The sequence below is a fragment of the Bos mutus genome, chromosome 18 (assembly GCF_027580195.1).
Source record: "Bos mutus isolate GX-2022 chromosome 18, NWIPB_WYAK_1.1, whole genome shotgun sequence".
NCBI lineage: Eukaryota > Metazoa > Chordata > Mammalia > Artiodactyla > Bovidae > Bos > Bos mutus.
In genome coordinates, this window is record NC_091634.1 from 49,651,531 (window position 1) to 49,674,152 (window position 22,622).

General features: G+C 43.5%; 1 protein-coding gene across 3 annotated transcripts; it reads right to left on the reverse strand.

Moving 5' to 3' along the window:
• Nucleotides 1-542: 542 nt before the first annotated feature.
• Nucleotides 543-22,601, reverse strand: MAP1LC3B (microtubule associated protein 1 light chain 3 beta). Of its 3 annotated transcripts, none has more exons than XM_070388589.1 (5): nt 13,969-14,116; nt 9,022-9,492; nt 5,868-5,923; nt 3,164-3,270; nt 543-2,332 (listed from the first exon to the last, which is right to left on the reverse strand). In XM_070388589.1, the coding sequence occupies exons 2-5, from the start codon at nt 9,032-9,034 to the stop codon at nt 2,158-2,160; spliced, it is 351 nt and encodes a 116-aa protein (XP_070244690.1). In that variant the 5' UTR covers nt 9,035-9,492; nt 13,969-14,116; the 3' UTR covers nt 543-2,157. The 3 variants fall into 3 exon arrangements, with proteins under 3 accessions (XP_070244690.1, XP_070244688.1, XP_070244689.1); XM_070388588.1 differs by lacking the exons at nt 543-2,332; nt 3,164-3,270; nt 9,022-9,492 and adding exons at nt 3,687-3,870; nt 15,859-20,793; nt 22,269-22,601 and having other exon boundaries at nt 13,969-14,656; XM_070388587.1 differs by lacking the exon at nt 9,022-9,492 and having other exon boundaries at nt 13,969-14,392.
• Nucleotides 22,602-22,622: the final 21 nt, after the last annotated feature.

The following is a 22,622-nucleotide window of genomic DNA, read 5'->3' on the forward strand; positions in this document are numbered from 1 at the left end:
TCAGGAGACACAGCTGGCCACTCCTGGGACCTGTTAGGTTGCAGCCCCCCAGATAGGGAAGGCCTCCCTTTCTGGTCACGCGCGGGGACTCCTAGGATGGGGATCACGTGCACACCTGCTGTTTACTGTGTACAGCCCCCGACCCAGCCACGTCAGGCACCACGGACCACCTTGTAATGCCTTCCAGACCACACCCCACACACAGTCAATACTTCTTGTGTTGTACTTTAGTTCATTTAGAGCAGGTTTTCAAGTGCTTATTCCCACAAAACACCTACCTCCGACACCCCCCACACACACTTTGTGAGACATCTGTAATTTTAAGATAATTGAGTTTTTTGAAGGCAGGACACTTTGACCAACGTGAGCAAGGTGGAGCAAGGTCTCTTGCTCATAAGGCAGGGACCTTTAGAGGTGGGTGTCCCTCCACCCACAGTGAGACCAGCCTCAACACTCCTCACTTGGGAGGGTATTATCCCCGTGGCTTTGGATAGTACAGACTGCAAGTCTCAAATACTAAGCCATTAACTTGAACTTTGATGATAGTTTTTAGTTGTGCCTTTATTCACCTTAGTTCATTAAAAATGTTTTAAAGATCCTATAAATAGAGTGACCACCCATTAATGTGGGATATAAGTTAAGTCAGCCCTCTCAGCACGGTATTTTTGTCTTTAAAAAGCAGAGTTTCTTATAGGAATCTTATTGATCACACAGTAGTTACAAGAATGTCAGATATAATGATGTATACACTCTAAACAAGACAGGCTAATTAAGAATGTACATAATGTAAAAATATACATATTAAAAGTTACATGTGGACAGATGCATGCAGCAGGAAGAGCAGATTGGGGCTGAGTGCCCGTATGCAGTAATATTGCTTTTTCTTCCTCAATTACAGTAAATAACTGCCACTAACAGATACAGGTTTTCCACACACATCTAGATACACAAGAGTGAACGGTGGCCTGCTGCGTGTACAGTCTCAAGTGGGTCTGATCCTTCTGTGGCAGCTCTCACAAAAAATGGTACATAGTGAACCCCATGCAGGTAGTAGGAAGCACTCGTTATTTACTCTAGTTGGACTTCAAAAATGTTTAACGTCTGACATCAGTATCTGTGAAGAACGTTTCCTTTTGCTATTTTCAAAACTGACATGCACATGGAGCGGGAGTACTTTGATGACTGCCTGACCTAACAGTGATAACTGAAATACTCTTAAAAATGTTTTAATAACATATTTTAGTCACACACAACATAAAACATGGATCATCTACAGCTACAAGCCAAAAGGCAGAAGAAGTATCTGAATCTCAATGCTTTTAGTTTCAGTATCCTGCAGCTTTCTACCTTTGTCCCAAAGAATGAAACCCATGTAACTGCTTGTTTATTTACCAAAGCAGGCACCATTCTGAGCTCTTAAGAGAATATTCAAAACAAAAAATGTCTTTCTCTAGGCCTTCTGAGAAACTTGACCAAAATTATAAATTATTCAAGGTTCCTATTGAGCAGTGGTGTTTTTCTGTGTTACTGTCTAGAGAACAAACCAAATGAGAACTCTGGAACGAGAGTGCTAACTTGAAACACACTTACTAGCAAGTGGGGACCCTGGACAGCAGCACGGTTTCCTTATTTCCTGTACACCCCCATTCACCCTGCTTTTTGCCAACTATTATGGCAAATGCATTGGGGGTAGGTGGCTATACCTGACAACATATACTTAAAGATCCTCTCAAGGAGATTCCTCCAGTTGACTGCAAACCCTTCTATAAAAAGTTGGCAGCTTCTGTGAACCTAGAGAAGACAATGTCTCTCTGAATGCTCAAAACTGCAAGTTTCTTTTGGGGGAAAAAAACATTAACTTGAAGGTCTATTTTATTGGCAACTTATAATGCAAAGTATTTTATTTTTAAACATTAAATTTAAAAACAAGATAGCCTAGGTGAAATAATAAAGTTTCCCAAAGCTGAATGTGCTCATCTGGAGCTCAGTTTTTCTGTTTGAAGTACAAAAAAACAACTTCCTAAAACTCCTAGGCAGGAAACTACTGTTTTGATGATCGGTGATTAGATGAACTGATCAACCTCAGTTGGTAATATCCCTTTTTTATTCCTTGGTAAGGGTTTAAAAAATTCTGTAACACGCATTTTTCTTTTAGTCTTACACAGATAATTTCATTCCAAAAGTCTCCTGAGAGGCGTATACCATATACAGGAATCCATCTTCATCCTTCTCGCTTTCATACACTTCACAAATCGGAGTGGACACACTCACCATGCTATGTCCATTCACTAACAGGAAGAAGGCTTGATTAGCATTGAGCTGTAAGCGCCTTCTGTTGAAAGAAAACATGTGAAGAAATATTGATACATCAGTACACAGGGAGAATGTACAAAACATCACCCACATTGGATCAGTATAAAAGTATAAAGTGAAGTGAAAGTGAAGTTGCCCAGTCGTGTCTGACTCTTTGCGACCCCATGGACTGTAGCCAACCAGGCTCCTCCATCCATGGAATTTTCTAGGCAAGAGTACTGGTTACCATTTCCTTCTCCAGGGGATCTTCCTAACCCAGGGATCGAACCCAGGTCTCCCACATTGTGGGCAGATGCTTTACTGTCTGAGCCACCAGGGAATCCCATAGAAGTATAAAGATTTTGCTAATGTTGCTTCTGGCAAAATGCAATATGACTTAACTGATGATTTGAATTTCTTCTCACAAAGCACAAAATGTTTTCTATGACTATATGCATGATAAGTATTAACGATAACCCTTGAGAGATCATTCTTACTACACTCCTTAGGCCAGTTTTAAACTAGTATGCTGGACTTTCCTGGTGGCTCAGTGGATAAAAATCTGTTAATGCAGGGGACACAGGTTCAATCCCTGGTCCGGGAAGATTCCACATGCTTTGTGATAGCAACTAATTAAGCCCATGCACCAAACTGCTGAGCCCGCATGGTATCTACATAGATGTCAGGATGAAGAATCAGAAAACACTTGAGATGCAGCAGGTAAGAAATCTGAAGACTCAGAAATGGAACGCCTTATAGTGTTAACTAAGTTGCACATATTTTTATCAGAACTAGATGGCAGATTTATCTGTAAGCCTGTTAAAGAATGAGAAGTTACCCAAAGAAATAAGTTTAAAAGATGATTAAATACCTTATTATCTTGATGAGCTCACTCATGTTGACATGATCAGGCACCAGAAACTTTGTTTTATCCAGGACAGGAAGCTGTTTCTCACCTTTGTATCGTTCTATTATTACCTAGAAAAGAAGCCACAAAAGTGGTTTTTAAAATAGCCATTAACAATGAAAAGTAGTTAAAATACTTCCTTTGTTGTAACTGGCACATGCCAAAACAGGGTTTACAACAGCACACTTGTTCCTTATGAAATACAGTGCACGAGACAACACGGCTGCCTTCAGAGAAGGGCAGGGGTGCCACCAGGGGGGAAAGTGCTGTGCCTTCTGTTATTTGCAACTATGAAAATACACTACAGAAGAAGAGACCCCAAGCCCTAAAAGAACAGAGATGCTGAGTACCAGCTTTAATGATCTCAATCTACACCAATTCCACTACCTGTGACATGACGAGAGTTTTAATAAAACTTTAAGATCTTAAGTATGGTAATAGACTCAAATGCTAAGTAAATATCTGACAAGTAGAGATCACGATTAGCTGGTCTGGAGACAATTTTTTATTTTTGTTTTTTTTTTTGCAGACTTCTCAGAGATTCTGTCACTTTGATAAAATATCTTTGCTTTTTTAACAAATGAGTTTTAAAAGAATCTTGAACCACGCAGTGATCAAAAATAGTTCCGCATTACGACTTAAATCCATTAGCTTCTTGCCATACTTCCTTCCTGTAAAGGAAAAAAGTTGTTTTTTAGTGGTAAGCCACATTATATAAGCTATGACTGCAGACTAGTGACTGCCCATGAGCCTTAGTATTACCTATTTACTGAGCACCATGGATAGCCTTCCCCATGTAGAGCGATTCTTTAGCCTGCTGTTATAACAACAAGAAGTTGTAAGGCTGCTGCTAAGTCGCTTCAGTCATATCCAACTCTCTGCGACCCCTGAGACGGCAGCCCACCAGGCTCCCCCATCCTTGGGATTCTCCAGGCAAGAACACTGGAGTGGGTTGCCATTTCCTTCTCCAAGTTGTAAGGCAGGAATGGGGAATCTTTAGGAGAGTTTAAATGCTTATATATATACTGTTCCACTGTATGGGGCCTACATGAGGTTCTGTAAGGCAAGCCAAGCTGTCGTCACCTTCCCTGGCAAGATCAATAGCTTTCTGTATCTACGAGGTATGTTCAAAACATGGTATCTGCAAGTAAGAATATGACTTCTGCAAAAACCCTGAAACTACTAGCAAAAAGATGACTGAAAATGTATGCAAACATTCATATTTCAAAAGGAGGTTATGGAACAATACTAGTGGACTGTTGGGCTGGTTATTTTGATTCCAATGACTGCCAAGTACCTGCTAGCAAATAGACACAGCAGGTACTCAAAAGTGAAGAAAAACCTTAAAATTAGGGAAATTACCCAGAAACCTCATGCCCAGGTCATATGTAGGCCTAAGCGTGAAGACAGACTGAAATTTCCAACCAGTCTAAGAAACACAGCAAACATACGTTTAAGTACAGGATCCTCCAGTCCTGCCCTGCTGAGCAGACCCTTCCTATCATCTCTTCTGTCTACTTCACAACCCTAATCCCAGATCTTCCCATCTTCTCTTCCCTCACTTTGGTACGAAATGATCAATCAGAAAGCCAACTATGGAAGCTTCTGCAGAAGTTAGCAGTGGATACAGTCTGTAAGAGGTGACAATCATGTCCCCAGAATTATGCACATTTTCCCAGCCACGTGGGATCGGATTCTCTTCCCATTTTACAGATGAAGATACAGCAGCTCCTCTCAGAATTTTAGTAATTAGCCCAAGATCACTTAGTAACCCTGAACCTAGGGCCACAATTCAGCCTCTGTCTGAAGCCACAAGCTCCTTGACCATTTCTCCCTAGACCTAGTGTCACAACAGGAACTATTTAAGGTCCACCACCAAAGGACCCAGGGCACAGCACATGTGGGCCCTTACACTAGGAGCAGCATCTTTTCCCCCATCTCCTGCAAAGAAACCGAACATAAGAAGTCTTCTTTCTCTGGGGCCAAGTCAGGCAGCCTCGACTGTACAGTCACAGTTAAGTCTTGCTGCTGCTGCTGCTGGTAAGTCGCTTTAGTCCTGTCCGACTCTGTGCGACCCCAGAGACGGCAGCCCAACAGGCTTCCCCGTCCCTGGGATTCTCCAGGCAAGAACACTGGAGTAGGTTGCCATTTCCTTCTCCAATGCATGAAAGTGAAAAGTGAAAGTGAAGTCGCTCAGTCATGTCCGACTCTTATCGACCCCATGGACTGCAGCCCACCAGGCTCCTCCATCCATGGGGTTTCCAGGCAAGAGTACTGGAGTGGGGTGCCATTGCCTTCTCCAGTTAAGTCTTGAGAGATACTGATTCTCCCACAGTTGTAGTCTCTGCTTCCTTCAGAAGAGGGTGGACACCACCCTTCTTTGATAAAGTATCAACAGATCTAGCCCCCTTATCCCTTCTCTACCAAGTAAAATTTACATGGCTTGTGAAGTGTGTAACATAAAGGCAGCAGACTCAGACTTGGGAGGAAACAGTGATCAGATTACACTGCAGATGAAGACGCCTCCATTCCAGGTCACTAAACAAACACACTGGTTGCATGGTTGTAGATTCCTGCAGAAGCCATCAGGCAGTCACATGGAGAAGCACTACTGAAGCAGTGCTCCCTTCTGTGTACATTAACAATAACTGAAACAGAGATGACCTACCGGGATTTTGGTAGGATGCTGCTCTCGGATAAGTCGGACATCTTCTACTCTTTGTTCTGTAAAGAAAGGAAGAAACACCGGCATTATTAAGGGCCAAAAATCCAACTTATTTTCTGCACTGGTAGACTTCCATATCTGACCCCACCTATCCTTAGCTGTGGCAGAGCAAAGCAGTAAAAACATCTTCCCTAGAACTGAGAGAAACCAAATACTAACACCTCATATCTCGCAAAGGTTAGTATGCAAGGTTAACATACAGACACTGGTTGCATTTCTCTACATTAACAATGAAATATCAGAAAAGTAATGTAATATATATATATATATATATGTATGTATATCTTTTAAAGCTGCATCAAAAACAAAATGAGACTTGGGAATAAACCTGACCAAAGAGGTGAATCACTTATACATTGAGAGCTATAAAACATTAATAAAATTAATGTTGATTCAAAGAAATGGAAATATATCCCATGCTCTTGGAGTGGAAGAATATTGTTAAAGTAGCCACACTACACAAAGCAATCTACAGATTTAATGTAATCCCTATCAAGTTACCCTTGCACAGAACTAGACCAAATAATCCTAAAAGCTATATAGAACCACAGAAGACCCAGAATTGCCAAAGCAATCCTGAAGAAAAAGAACAAAGCAAGAGGAATAACTTTCCAGACTTCAAACAATACTACAAAGCTATGGTAATCAAAACTGTGTTAGTCGCACAAAAACAGACATATGCATCAGTGGAACAGAACAGAGCACCCAGAAATAAATCCACACACCTACAGTCAATTAATCTTTGACAAAGAAGGCAAGAACATACAATGGAAAAATGTCTCTTCAGCAAGTGGTACTGGAAAATCTGGACAGCTACATGTAAATCAGTGTTATAACACACTCTTACTATTCACAAAAATAAACTCTAAATGGTTTAAAGACCTAAATGTAAGAGGACACCATAAAAATCCTAGAAGACAGTACAGGTAAAACATTCCCTGACATAAATCTTCACAGTGTTTTCTTAGTCTCCCAAGGCAATAGAAATAAAAGCAAAATAAACAAACAGGACCTAATCAAACTTACAAGCTTTTGCACAGCAAAGGAAACATTTAAAGGAACAAAAAGATGACCTACAGAGGGGGAGAAAAATATCTGCAAATGATGCAGCTGACAAGGGCTTAATTTCCAAAATATACAAACAGTTCATACAACTCAACAACAAAACAAACAATCCAATTAAAAAATAACCAGAAGACCTAAATAGACATTTCTACAAAGACATCCAACAGGCACACAAAAAGATGCTCAACATAACTAATAATTATCATGTATCAAAACTACAGTGAGTTGTTTATCATCTACACTGATCAGAATGGCCATCATTAAAAAACCTACAAATAAATACTGGAGAGGGTGTGGAGAAAAGGGAACCCCACTACTGTTGGTGGGAATGTAAGCTGGTGTAGCCACTATGGAAAACAGTAAGGAGTGCCTCAAAAAACAAAAAGCAGAACTACCATATGACCCTGCAATCCCACTCCTGAGCATATATATATCTAAAGAAAATATATCTAAAGAAAACTAACTTGAAAAGATACATGCACCCCAATGTCCACAGCAGCACTATTCATGACAGACCAGACAAAAAAGCAACCGAAGTGTCTATCAACAGAGGAATGGATAAAGATGTGGTATATACATACAATGGAGTATTATTCAGCCAAAAAGAATGAAATAATGCCATCTACAGCCACATGGATAGACCTAGAGATTATCATACTAAGCAAAGTAAGAGAAAGACAAATATATGATATCACTAATATGTGAAACCTAAAATATGACACAAATGAATTTATCTATGAAACAGAAATAGACTCAAATACATAGAGAATGGATTTGTGGTTGCCAAAGGGCAGGGAGGAGGGGGAGTGTTAGATTGGGAGTTTGGTATCAGCAGATGCAAACTATTATATAAAGAATGCATAAACAAGGTCCTATTTTATAGTAAGGGAACTATATTTAATATCCTATAATAAATCATAGTGAAAAATTAAAGATTCGATGAGATCATTGGTACACCCCTTGCAAATATCTGCACATAGTAAATGGTTAATAAATGCTCCATTATTCAATATGAAATAATGTCATTTGCAACAACATGGATGGACCTAGAGATTATCATATTGAGTAAGTCAGAGAAAAACAAGTATCATATGACATCACTTACAGTAGAATCTAAAAAGTGATACAAATGAATTTATTAATACAAACGGTTTGGAGTGCTTCTGGGTGGAAGGAGAATGCAATTACCAAACTCCAAGGAGACAGAAACTCCTGTGTTCAGCACTCTTCCTCACCCCATGCATCTCTTCCTCACCCCATGCATCTCTTCCTCACCCCATGCATCTCTTCCTTCAGCTGTTCCCTGGCAGGCTTTCATAGCCTTCATATTAGGTTGGTGCAAAAGTAATTGCGGTTTTGCACTGTTGAACTTCACCATTTGATACTGGAATACATTCTGAAATAAATGTGGTTATGCTATACATCATTTTAATGTGAATTTCTCACTTTATTTTTTTTTGCTGATAGCATTACTTGCTGTTTATTTTTTATCTATTTTAGACTATAGAAATGATGTACAAAAAGCAAATCTGAGCAATTTTTTAATGAGTTCAAAACGGGTCATAAAACATCAGAGACAACTTGCAGCATCAACAACACATTTGGCCCAACTTCTTTGATGGTTCAAAGAAGTTTTGCAAAGGAGATGAAAGCCCTGAAGATGAGGATTGTAGTGGCCAGGCATCAGAGGTTGACAATGACCAATTGAGAGGATCACTGATGTTGCAAGAGAAGTTGCCAAAGAACTCAATGTCGACCATCCTATGGTCCTTCAGCATTTGAAGCAAACTGTAAAAGTGAAACGCTCAGTAAGTGGGTGCCTTGTGTTGTTTAGTTGCTAAGTCGTGTCTGACTCTTTCTGACCCCATGGACTTTAGCACACCAGGCTTTCCTGTCCTTCCCTTCTGCAGGAGTTTGCTCAAACTCATGTCTGTTGAGTCAGTGATGCCATCCAACCATCTCATCCTGTCATCCCCTTCTCCTGCTGCCCTCAACAGTTCCCAGCTTTGGGGTCTTATTTCCAATGAGTCACCTCTTCGAATCATGGCCAAAGTACTGAAGATTCAGCATCAGTCCTTCCAGTGAATATATTCAGGGTTGATTTCCTTTAGGATGGACTGGTTTGATCTCTTTGCTGTCCAAGGGACTCTCAAGAGTCTTCTCCAGCACCACAGTTCAAAAGCATCAATCCTTCCGTGCTCAGCCTTTTTTATGGTCCAACTCTCGCATCCACACATGACTACTGGAAAACCATAGGTTTGACTATATGGACCTTTGTGGCAAAGTGATATCTGCTTTTTAATATGCTGTCTAGGTTGATCACAGCTTTTTCTTCCAAGGAGCAAGTGTCTTTTAATTTCATGGCTGCAGTGAGCATCCACAGTGATTTTGGAGCCCAGGAAAATAAAATCTGTCACTGTTTCCACTTTTTCCCCATTTATCTGCCATGAAATGATGGAACTGGATGCTATGATCTTAGTTTTTTGAATGCTGAGTTAGCAGACTGAAAATAAAAAAGAAAATCATCATTCTAAAGTGTTGTCTTCTCTTATTCTATACAAAAACAAAGAAGCATTTCTCTATTGCATTGTGATGTGTGACAAAAAGTGGATTTTATATGACAACCAGTGACTGACTACCAGCTCAGTGGCTGGACCGAGAAGAAGCTCCAAGTTTAAGTGTTAGTTGCTCAGTCGTGCCCAACTCTTTGAAACCCCATGGACTGGATCTGAGGCTATCGCCAGGTAGTGTCACAACTGAGTTAAACAGGACAATGAGCTGAATTGCTTGTTGTGTGGAAAAACACTTATGTCTGGTGTCAGAAGTGAGTCATACACACACACAAAAAAGTGAGCCACAGTGTTCAGGACAGTACTGTCAAGTAGAAGAAACACAAAGGCAGAGTTTTTCTTTACATCATCCTTTGAACTCCTCTCTATTTCTGGGGTGTCACTGATACTGCATCACTTCTCTCAGCTCTGTCCTTATATCTGTTCTATCCCAGAAAAGATGCTGAACCACCTATACTCCACTACCAGCCCTCTTCATAACAAAAATCTTTATCTTGTCAGAGCAGATTTCACAAGCAAAGGGAAATCATAATTTACTTAAATCACTGCAGCCAATAAATAATAAGTTTAACATACCCTGAGATGTTTCACATTTAAAAGCTTATCCAAATAAATTTAAGGTAAAAGGAATCACATGGCATCACCAACTCGGTGGACATGAGTTTGAACAAGCTTCGAGAGTTGGTGATGGACAGGGAAGCCTGGTGTGCTGCAGTTCATGGGTTTGCAAAGAGTCGGACACGACTGAACTGAACTAAAAAGGAATCACTCAAGCTTAAGGATGAAAGATTTTTTATATAAGGAGAACAGGTTTATTATGGTTAAGTGGGGAAGGGAAAAGCAAAATGGACTCTAAATGTTGGGCTTCAAACCATAGTGTCAAAGCTTTATCTTGATTCATCCCCCAAAGTGAAAGTGAAGTCGCTCAGTCGTGTCCGACTCTTAGCGACCCCATGGACTGCAGCCCACCAGGCTCCTCCATCCATGGGGTTTCCAGGCAAGAGTACTGGAGTGGGGTGACATTGCCTTCTCCAGTTAAGTCTCGAGAGATACTGATTCTCCCACAGTTGTAGTCTCTGCTTCCTTCAGAAGAGGGTGGACACCACCCTTCTTTGATAAAGTATCAACAGATCTAGCCCCCTTATCCCTTCTCTACGTCCGACTTATCCTAGAGCAGCATCCTATCAAAATCCCGGTAGGTCATCTGTTTCAGTTATTGTTAATTTATCCCCAAAATACGGCCCAAAAAGGAAGGCAAAAATGATCATTTTCACTGAGGAAGACAAGTGACTTCCTTAAGATGACAAGAGTAGTACCAAAGTCCTAGAGGAATATCATTAGCGTCCTGGCCAGCTGCAATGAAAATCCAGCGGTAAGCCTTGAGAAATTAAATATAAATATAGTATATGTTGAAACCTCTTTGAGTAGAAGGCTGCTTTCACAGGCCAGCAGTATATTTAACAAAAGCATTACCAACACCACTGATCAATGGCATAAAAGAACACTTCTTTCACCCAGTTACTTTCTTAGCACTGTTACGATCTGTTTATCATTTGCCTTTCTCAACAGACTGCCCCGGCTTCAGTCACTTCTGTATTCCCCCAGGGCTCAGGTTTGTACAAAGATGAAATGGAAGCATAATAAATATTTCCCCCAATATGCCTAGAAATAAACAATGTAAAATCCCACCCATCCAGGAGTGACATAGCTTAAGCTCAGGGAGTGTTATCTAGGTGTTGGCATAAACTCACTCTTCAGTCTACCTGTTAGAGTAATTGGAGTTATTTATTCTAGACTACTACATCAACTTCTGAGAGAACGCAGACCCATTTTGTTATTGATGGTGAAGCTTAAGATCTAGGTTTAACATTGAATCTCAGCAGATTATGTCTAGGAGACAGATCTGTTATTAAACTAGGGCAACCCAAAAGAAAATGGAGTGAAATTATGACATTTGAGAAAACTGAATCCAAAAATATTTGCTCAAGTATAGCTTTAAAGTTCACAAAATTATTCAAAATATTTGTAAGGACACATCACTGCCTCTTGACTCAGTGCTAGTCCACTTCATGTACTGGCTACCTCCTGGAGGATGGGAAGAATTCCTACCAGAAGGGCTGAAGGACAAGTCCAGACTTTGCCACTAGGTGGACCATGATCTCCACCTCTCAGGGCCCCACCCAGTTTCCTTGGCTACAAAAGGAAGTCCTTGTTTTGGGTGAGCTCTAAGATTCCTCTCAACCCTGGTACAATATATGTATCAGAGCTATACTCAATTTTTAATTAACCCAAACTCACTCACTTGGGAAGAGTACTTATTGCTCAAGCTAACTGGGGCTGGTCTTAGGTTCTACAAAAAGGGTAGAACCTTTCTACAGAAAGAACTGATTGACTCATTTACTGTGCTACAAAATAATTTCAGTGCTGATTATCATGATCAACAGCAAGGAAAGGCAGTAGCCATTAAATGATACATTCTTCTGCAAAATGACTATTAAGCCCTTTAAAAAAAAAAGAGGAGAGGGTAATACTAATTCTTCTAACAAGGAGAAAATATACCTTTTTTATTGATGTTAGATGGACGTGAGTCTGAGTGAACTCCGAAGTTGGTGATGGACAGGGAGGCCTGGAGTGCTGAGATTCATGGGGTCGCAAAAAGTCGGACACGACTGAGCGACTGAACTGAACTGAACCTACTGTAGTCATCATTGCACAAGATATGTAAACCAAGTCATCACGCTGGATACCTTAAATTTACACAGTAATGAATGTCATTTCTCAATAAAAGCACACACACAAAAAAAAAACGAATCAAGAGTCAGGAGACAAGGGAGAAAAAAAAAAAGGAGTGGTAGTAAATAAAGGTGAACAAAGAGGAAAGCCCACAAATATAGTATAGGCAACATACACAAATGGAGAAAAACTAAGGCATTCCTGCTGGTTTACCCTCAGGGCCACAGGCACCAGGTGAATTCCTTCTAATTCATTATTTTATTGTCATTTATTTTCACTTTTATTCTCATTATTCCTCACTTTTCCTACTCTACCTACTCTTCTTCAAGGATTTTTCTAGATAACCTAAAAGTACTCTAAGCAAAAAGAAAGTTAACTATTGTATCTAGTCATGAGAAAACGGGCATCTTTCCCATACAAACGTCCTCAGTTAACTTTTAATGCCAGTAAGGAAAGAAGCCAGGTACAATGGCAAATCTGCTCCCAGGGCTGCACAAAAACTAATATTCAAGAATATCTTAGTTCACAAAGGTCACTACAGACAAAATTTCTTTAAAAAAAAAAAAAAGGAAAGACACCTCTAAGTCTTGCTAACCAGACAACTGCTTCAAGAGGCTGAAAGGATATGCTCTTCAGATCACTATGAATTTCATTTTTTGGAGTTTCTCAAGCACAGGAAATAATTATCGATAATGAGATCTACAAAACCATATCCAGGTTCAAATGAACGCTTGCCTCTTTTCCAGACTCCGGGAAACTAGATCAAAGTAAGACAGCAGAGATACTGCTCAAGATCCTGAAAAAGATTAAGACAGGAAGGAACGCTGGTCCCGCCCTACTCCACCTGGCCTGAGATAAACAAACAAGCCCTACACAGGGGATATACAAGGAGGCCACGCTGTTATTGCAGCACTGTCTTGCTTTAAAAGGAGCACCAATCACTTCCTTCCCATCGGTGTTGTGCAGGAGTAAGTATTGTGATGGTGTTACTTTCGGTTTCCACCAACCAGCGTGCTAAGTAGGGACTCCAGCCCGAACTGGGAGAGAACGGATTTGCCGCTGGTGTCAAAGAATGCTGTAGCTAGCCAGTGAGAAGAGCCACCCACCCTCGCGCTTGTGCCACAAATAGGACCAAGACGTCGCAGCCATGCGGGGCTGCAGGGGAAGGGGCGGGCGTGAGGACCCCTCTCCGTGGAGGTACTGACGTCTGAAGGGACCATGTGTGACCTAGACGTGCACCCGCGGTGCCACCACCTCTGAGAACCCGGCCCGGCGCCGGGCCAGACTCACCCACAAGGACTGCACCCCTGCGCCACTAGCGCTCGTCTTGTCGGAGGGCCCGAACACCCCGGGGCTGGAGCGCTGACGGCCCCGAGCTCACAGCCCGCCGGCCGCCCGGGCCGAAAGGTGATTCAGCAGCTCCCAGCCAGCGCGCCCTCGGCCCCTTAGACCCCCAGGCCCGGCGGCCCTCGGCCCGTCAGGCTCCCTGCCTCGACTCCCTCGGCCGCCCGGGCCCGGTCTTCCCGCAGCTCCCGCCTCAGCTCGCCTCGGCCCCTCCGCCCAGTAGCCCTCCGCTCGCCCGCCCTCTCCGGAGCCCCTCGGCTCGGCCGGGCCCCGCTGCCTCGGCCCCGAAGCCCCCGCCGGCCCTCAGACAGCGTCCGGCCCGCGGCACCCACCGAAGGTTCGGCGCTGTTTGAAGGTTTTCTCGGACGGCATGGCGCTGCAGGCTGGGTGGGGGCGGCGAGTTGGAGGCTGCGGGCGGCGGCAGAGGCGGCGACAGCTCCGACGGTGGCGACAGCGACTTCTCTTGTGTCTCCTTAGCCCGCAGCCGCGTCAGGTGACCTGCGCGGCGTCCCGGGAGGCGGGGCCAGGGGCGGGCCGCAGCGGCCGCCATGGCGGGCGTGGCGGAAGCGGGCCGCGCGCAGCGGCCGGGGCGGGGTCGAAGCGCGTGAGTGGCGAGGAGCGAGCCGCACGCATGCGCAACGGGTCAGGCCCGGGCTCGCGGGAGCGAGTTGGCGCGCGGCGACCGGCCACTGGCCGGGGGCGCGCGAGCCCGGAACCTGGCCGTCCCCCGCGGGCACGTGCCCGGCAGACGCGCGCGGTTCTCCTTCCCTGGCAGAGATGCAGGGGCGCGGCCTCGCTCCTGTTCCTGGTGCCAGTTACGGTGGCCAGCGATGTTTCCACAGGAAAATAAAGGCCTGTTGTGCCCCTGCCTTCTCAGAGCTCACAGCTGGAAGCTGCTGGTTCTTTTCCGTCGGCGGCTTTCTGTGTCTTTGTTTCCGTTGGCTTTCCACGTCAAGGACATCTCAGTTTTCTCTTCTAAGGAAACTGTCAACTGGTAACTTCCATCACACATTGTCCCAACTGGGAAAAGAGCCAAAACTGCGTTATTTCAGGTTATGGTCAGTCGAGTCTGGCTTTGGAGAAAGTCCGTGCCCTGGGCTTGACATTCGGCCTTAGGTGACTTCTGGGGTGGAGGGGGCCCTGGGCATCATCTGCAATGGCAGGGCGCCGGCCTGTCCGCACTTGGCAGAGTTCACTACCTTTCACTGATCTCCGCTCTTCTCTCAAATAGGGAGCCTTACCCAAATTCAGTCCTCACAGTCTTTCAGTGACTAACTAGCAGAACTGCCTTGAATACCTAACCATTTTTCTCAGTCCCAGACTCATTTGTACTATATTTTAGAACTCCAGGTGTTTGCTGAGGAGCAGATGGAAGTGACCTGGTAGAATATAAATCTCTATGAAGCGTTTAGTGAGCAAGTCAGTTATTGCCCAGTTCAAACATCTAATAAACAGCTTTGTGAATGAACAGCACTTGATTCTTTGACTGTTTTTGCTTTTTTAATATCTTGGACTTTGAAAGTGTTCTCCCCTTTTTTGAGTTGGAAAAAGCCTTTCTTATAATGTCTGATAAAGTATTTGGATTGTGCTAATGAACATTTATTATACAAACATACAGAACCTACTAAAACATAGCTCTCAAAAGGGTTCCAGTGCAGCTGGAATTTCCTTTACAGAGAAGCAAAGTCTGTCGTATAATCACCCCCCACTCAGAACAATGCTGTTAGTTGTGGCTCTGCGCTGTATCACTGTTCACAAAAGAACACTGTATTGGGCATATGTCACTTTCCCAGGTTCCCCCCCGCCCTTTCTGTCACAGTTCTTTACCTTGAAAAATCTCTGATAAGGTACAGTTAATAAAGAGGACTTAGGGACTTTCTTGGTGGTCCAGTGGCTGAGACTCCATGCTCCCAATACTGGAGGCCTGGCTTCTCTTCCTGGCTGAGGAACAAGATCTCACATGCTGCAACTAAGGGTTCAAATGCTGCAAGATCATAACTCAAAGATCCTGCCCGCTACAGCTAAGACCCGGCATAGCCAAATACAATTAGCAAATAAATTTTTTAAAAACAAGACTATATAGAATCCAATTAAAAAATAAAGAGGACTTAAACATTCTATCTGGTTTCCAAAGGAAGGTTTTAAGCTCCATGGGTATTCTTAGTATTTTTGTATTTATTCTGCAAAGATTGGGATGGGGGGAATCCAATAAGAGTACCCACCTTCTCCCAAACACAAAATGATCAGTTTCGAAGTCTCCATGAGAGTGTGGACGGTGAATTGCTTTCTTTTCTGGGTTTTTACGATATTGAGTATTGACTGGTGAGTGCTTTTTTGGCTTAATTGCTGCCTTGTAAGAAATGGACTTTTTGTTCCCTTGCTGGACAACTGCTCCCAATGCAAGAAGAGTGAAAAAAAAATCGATATCAGGCATATGGAACTGGGGGGAGGGTAAAAAGGGTTTCATATTTTCTAGTCCCTTAGGCATCCATAAAGCTTTACCAGATTACCTCAAGCCTTGGGTTCACTACCCCAGGGATTACCACAAGGGCTATAATAGTGATGGGGCAGGATTACTCTATGATTTTTCAAGTATTGAAGTCCATATTAACAGTGATTGGTATGGTCTTATCTTAAATTCCTACTTGAATTTAAAACCTCACAACCCCATAGGTATCTCAGAAAATCATTTAAAGCAGTTGGTGTGTAAAGTTATCTCATGAGCCTGAAAGAGAAGCATATTGAAATAAATTATATTTAAAGTTGACTAATTTGTTATATGCAAACAAATATCAACCAATAAATACTGTAACTTCACGTGAATTTTGAAAACAAAGGTACTTAAATGTGAAAAATTTCATGTGCCCTCAGATTGCAGTTCAATAGACATTCAATGTAAATGATATTCAATGTAAATGATATTCTGAGTGGTCAGTTAATATCACTCATATAGAATCCAATTAAAAAATAAAGAGGAGTTAAACATTCTATCTGGTTTCCAAAGGAAGGTTTTAAGCTAGTTAATATAAGCATAGCAAGATTTATTTTTAAACAAATAGCAAATATGACTCATCTTTTAAATAATCTACATAATGTACAGAAGAACAAATCTGTCTTGTGAATTTATTCAGTGCTTTCTCCAGAAACCTCATGGTACTTTTTAAACTATCACATAATCATTTTAGAAAGCCAAGCAGGGTCAGTTTTAAATAGCTCTCACCCTATTCCTTTTTTCCTAACATGAAATGACCATAATCGTGGGGGATATAAGGTAACTGCTAGAATATGATGTCCCAGCATTAGTGAAGTAATGCTGTAAATCATGCTACCACGCTATTTCTGCGAATCTGTAAATAAGGCATGAAACGTTAACCTGCACTACAGAACACGTTAGGGTTATTTTGCCACACTCAGTATGGAGGGCAAGTCACACTGAGCTTTAAGTTCAGCTCTTCAGGCCTGCCCGGCCTGTCCCGCCTCTTCTCTTTCTGATTGGGAGAGATATCCAACCCTCCTTGTTGTCTGGGCTACTATTGGCTGTTGGTCCAATCAGTCTTGTGTCATCCCTGCTCTTTAGCACAAGTAAACAAACAACTATTGCTCAAGAGCAGTGTCCTGGCTATTCTCAGAAAGGATTCAGCCAGGAGGGTGTTGCAAGTGACGCCCCATAGCTTGCAGTCTTTCAGAATGTCTTCACCGGGTCCAGGAGAGAGTGTCCAGAGCGAAAGAGGCATGGCGCGCGGGAGAACTTCCTCTCTCCCATGACGCCCTGGCTCTCCTGTACAACTTCAAAAATCAACACCCCGGTGACTGCAGGAAAACGATCTCAAATCACTCCTACAACCTAATACTATCTCTTAAGTGAGCATGTAACATGTTCATGGAACCGGCTGGCCTTTCACAGGCCTTTTTCTTTGTTATAGTCATTTGTTCCTTTAATTGTAAACAAATTCTGAAGGACTGCTCTTTTTCCAGCTTTTGCCCATATATGCTGCTGTTGAGACTCATAAGAGTCTCACACCAAATCTCTTGTTTAGCCTTTGAATACTTTCTATTCTCTCCACTCACCTTGATTATTTCTTCTGAGCAGATGCCATTTTCAAATCTGGATTCTGAGAACCAGCATGGGGAAGTTGACAAGGCTTTCTTAAGTCCAAGAACTACTATTTTCCATGACTTTTGAGGCAATCAGTTGAAAAGTGCCTTGCCCTGTACACTACTAATTTCCTTAGATAAGAGTTCTCAATAACAAAGAGTTCCCTCTTGTAATTCCAAGAGGGAATGTATTGGGAGCATGTAGTCATTTGGTAAAACAAATGATTTTGTGGTACAACTGCTGTGGAAATGGTATGGAAGTTTCTCAAAAGATTAAAAACAGAACTACCATCAGTTCAGTTGCTCAGTCGTGTCTGACTCTTTGTCACTCCATGGACTGCAGCATGCCAGGCTTCCCTGCTCATTACCAATTCCTAGAGCCTGCTCAAATTCATATCCATCAACTTGGTAATGCCATCCAACCATCTCATCCTCTGTCATCCCCTTCTCTTCCTGCCTTACATCTTTCCCAGCGTCAGGGTCTTTTCCAATGAGTCAGTTCTTCACATCAGGTGGCCAAAGTATTGGAACTTCAGCTTTAGCATCAGTCCTTCCAATGAATATTCAGAACTACCATATGACCCAGAAATTCCACTCCTGGATATATATCTGAAAAGACCCCACTAATTAAAAAAGATATCAATACACATACCCCAATGCTCATATCAGCATTATTTACCATTGCTGAGATATAAAAGCAACTGAAGTGTCCACAACATTCATCAACAGATGAATGGGTAAAAATGTGATGTACATATGCACATACAATCAGGCATAAAGATGAACAAAATTTTTGCCATTTCCAGCAACACGGATGGACTTGGAGGACATTATGCTTAGTGAAATAAGCCAGAGAGAGAAAGAAAAATACTGTATGATATCACTAATATGTGGAATCCAAAAAAATACAACAAACTCTAGTGAGTATAACAAAAAAGAAGCCGACTTTACAAACATGGGGAACAAACACTAGTGGTTACCAGTGGAGAAAGTGAGGGAGGCGCACAAGAAGGGTGGGGAGTGGGAGGCACAAGCTTATATGTGGAATCTAAAAAATACAACAAGTGAGGCAGCTACTCACCTGAGTCTGCCTGCTCTCCCACTGTGAGCATACTTTCACTTAATAAATCCTCACTTTGCTTTCTTGGAAAAAAAAATAAATTAAAACTACAACAAACTAGTGAATATAACAAAAAGATGACTCACAGATACAGAGAACTGGTGGTTACCATGGGAGGTGGCAACACAGGAGTGGGAGAGGCACAAACTTTTGGGTGTGAGATAGGCTCAAAGGTGTACTGTATTACACAGGGAATGTAGCCAATATTTTGTAATAACTGCAAGAAAAAGTAACCTTTAAAACTGTATACAATTTAAAAAATTTTCCATTTAAAAAGATCTCTTCTATCTAATCTTCCCTCATTTTAGCATGAATGTATCCTCTTTGGCGTTTTTTTGTAAAGGATCCAGTTCTACATAACGGGCTGTAAAAGCTTCAAGGACACAAAGCTTTCAGGGTTCAATGTGTAATTGTTTTCTGCAATAGCCTAAGTCTTCCCCTCTGGTTCTTCTCCCCCATTATGGATTACCACAGTTCTCATGGTCATCCATTTCTTTCTGTTCTAATGGTCAGCACAAATTCAAACCTTTAACATCTTTGTGGGTTATTGTACACAGTCTTTTATTGTTCCTGCTGTCAAAAATGTAGATTTAGGTATATCTTTTAACTGAATTATACATAATTCAAATTATGAACATGGTTAACCATTCTTAAAAAGATGGAAATTTAACCAAACTATTTTGTACATTTTAATATACCCTAAAACTTTTCTAGAAGAATATTTTATTAGTAGGACCTAGTAATGAGTAGACAGATTAAAAAAAAAAACAAATTGAAATATACAGCAGCAAAGTGCATGCTTTATAATCTATGGATCCACGTAGAACATAGCATGTAGGTTAGTCAGGCATTCTGTAAATACTTATCACATGAGTTGACGCATTTCTGTTTGCTGAGACTTCCTAGCTTGGATGGGGATGGCAATGATCCACAAGGCTTCTTTAAATCTGTTTGGTTCACATTCCTCCCTTTGTAGCCATCTAGCCAGTTTGTTGTTCTTCACTCAGCCAACGTGTAGTCAGTACACATTTGCCTATTACGTGATGTGTGCTAGCATGTCTGTCATGCAACAGAGGATACAGCTGGTGAGGCTGCTACCAGAGGAAGCACGTGTTTGTAATAAAACAAATGATGGTGCAGTAATAAAGGGACATTCCGGGAAGGGGTACCATTTGAGGATGAGGTGGAAGGGGTGACTGTTTACTGGCACAGACTGGGAAGAGGGTTTTCCTGGCAGAGGAGACAGCTTGAACAACAGGCAGGGATGTGACAAGGCATGGTGCGTTCCCACTAAGGAACTGGGTGGCTCCCATTGAGAGATGTTTGGAGACAGGAGATGCTGCCAGACCTGGAGGTTAGGCCTGGATTGTGAAGTACTCTGTGTGATGTGATACGGAGTCAATGGGGTCATTAAATACTAATATTAAATAGGTGAGTGAAGCATGACTCTTCTTTTGTTTCTGTGTTACCACTTGCAGGAGGCGAGTTCTGATAACAGGCTAGAGGACAGTTTGAAAAAACACCCAGATACAGGGAAGGCAGTCACAAGCTGTTTTTCAATTGCCCGGAACTGAGATAGTCAAGGTTTGAAGTCCAGCATTGTTACTTTTGTCAAAAGATGCACTTCCCTATTTATGGGATTCTGTGGACTGGGGTAGGCAGCCTCTTTTCTGCTTGGAGACCTCCTTAGGGAAGTAGTGAAGAGCCAGGACCTTGTGGAGACTGGGCCCAGGGAACTGGTGGAGTCATTATTTTTCAATCTGAGTAGAAAGAGCAACACTGACCAGAAACACTGGAGTGGTCTGTGGATTCTTAGCTTCCATATGGGCTCTGGGCAGTTGCTCCAGCACTTCAGGGTGTTGATGTGAGTCTGGACCAGAAAGGAGTTGGGCTCATCCAGGCAGAGGTCTGCTTCCATAATCTCGTAATCACATCCTTCTCTCTGGAAATGACAGTTTCTTGTTATTAGTGCTGCTTAAGGGGAAGCCGCTGTCACAGGAAGGCTTTGTGTCACCCCTGCCCCAGGCCCCAGCTGGCTTCCCGTCTAGAACCCACAGTACCCTCCAGCACAGTAAACAAGGTAATCAGGGCACAGAAAGGTCATATAGATCTGATAGACAGAGTGCCTGAAGAACTACAGACAGAGGTTCATGACATTGTACAGGAGGCAGTGATCAAGAAAAAGAAATGCAAAAAGGCAAAATGGTTGTCTGAGGAGGCCTTACAAATAGCTGTGAAGAGAAGTGAAAAGCAAAGGAGAAAAGGAAAGATATACCCATTTCATTTGAAAAGACCCTGATGGTGGGAAAGATTGAAGGCGGGAGGAGAAGGGGGTGACAGGATGAGATGGTTGGATGGCGTCACTGACTGGATGGTCATGAATTTGAGTAAACTCCAGGAGTTGGTGATGGACAGGGAGGCCTGGTGTGCTGTAGTCCATGGGGTAGCAGAATCAGACTGAGCGACTGAACTGAACTGAACTGAAGATCATATAGACTACCCACCTAGTGTGATTTCCCCTTTTTATTGCAATCAGGGTAGAAATAAGTGAATGTCAGTTTTTAAATAACAAAGGCACAATTTAGGGTCCGACTTGGCTTAACTAGTTCCAGGTGCTATAAGTTTGTGTTGTTCCCCTAATCACACCGTATATGACCCTTCTGGGTCATGGGGAGGTGTGGTGGGGGTGTCCTTGTGCGCATCCTGAATTATTCTCTGAGGGGGGATCCTTGAGATGTACACTGGGGGTCCTTTGAAACTTTTGGTGGGGTTCTTGGGATCCTGCGGGGAGTTCTTCCAGGCCTTCCTGGGAGGTCCTCAGAAGAGTGTTCTCTGGGCTACCCTGGGAGGTTCTTCATGCAAGGGTGCTCAGGGGGGTTTTAGAGGTCCTGAGGGTTCTAAGAGGGCTCCTTTGGGCCTTCCTAAAGGGTCTGGGGCTGGTATCCTCTGAGCCTTCATGAGGGTCAGAAGGAGGACTCTCTTCCAGGCCTTTTTGGAGGATTCTCCAGAGGGTCCTCAGAGCCTTTCTGGAGAGTTCTTGGAATCCCCAGGGGTCTTTTTGGTGCCTTCCTGGGACGATCCTGTGCGGGTGTCCTCGGGGCTTCCCTGGATGGTTCTTTTGGGATCCTCAGGGGGATCCTTGGGGGGCTCCTTGAGGCCTTCCCGAGGGTCCTCGAGAGAGGGTGTCCTCCGGTTTCCCTGGGGGTCCTCTGGGCCTTCCCAGGGGGTTCCTTGGGGATCCTTGGGGGGAGCTCTGGATGGGGCCTTAGGGCCTTCCCGAGGCATTCTCCGGGGGCGGGGCGGGGGGGGGTGTCCCTCGTAGGGTCTTCAGGGTGACCTCTGGGAGAGCTCCAGTCCGGTACTCAGGAGGTGGTGAGTTCGGCCCTCACAACCGGCAGCACGCCATCTACTGCCTACCTGTCGTGTGCGCTCAGTCGGGAAGGGGCGGCCGTCGTGCGTTTGTCGGTGACATTCCTTTCCCGTGCTCCGTACTGGCGCGCGACTGGAGGCCCGCAGTCCTCAGGTGAGCGGAGGCCAGGGCCGCCTAGGACCGGTGGGGCTGCGAGGAGAGGGACCTAATGAACCCTGAAGGGCGGTCGAGGCAGGGGCTTTTCGGCTACGCCAGCCCAAGACTTTTCGGGTCCCCTCTGGTGGGCTGGACCAAGCCCCAGACGGGGACTTCGGCAATGTACTAGAGGCGTGGCTTAGCTGTCGGGAGGGGCGGGGCCTCGAATCCCGGGGGGGTTGGGGGGGGGTGCCTTGGTTTCCCCG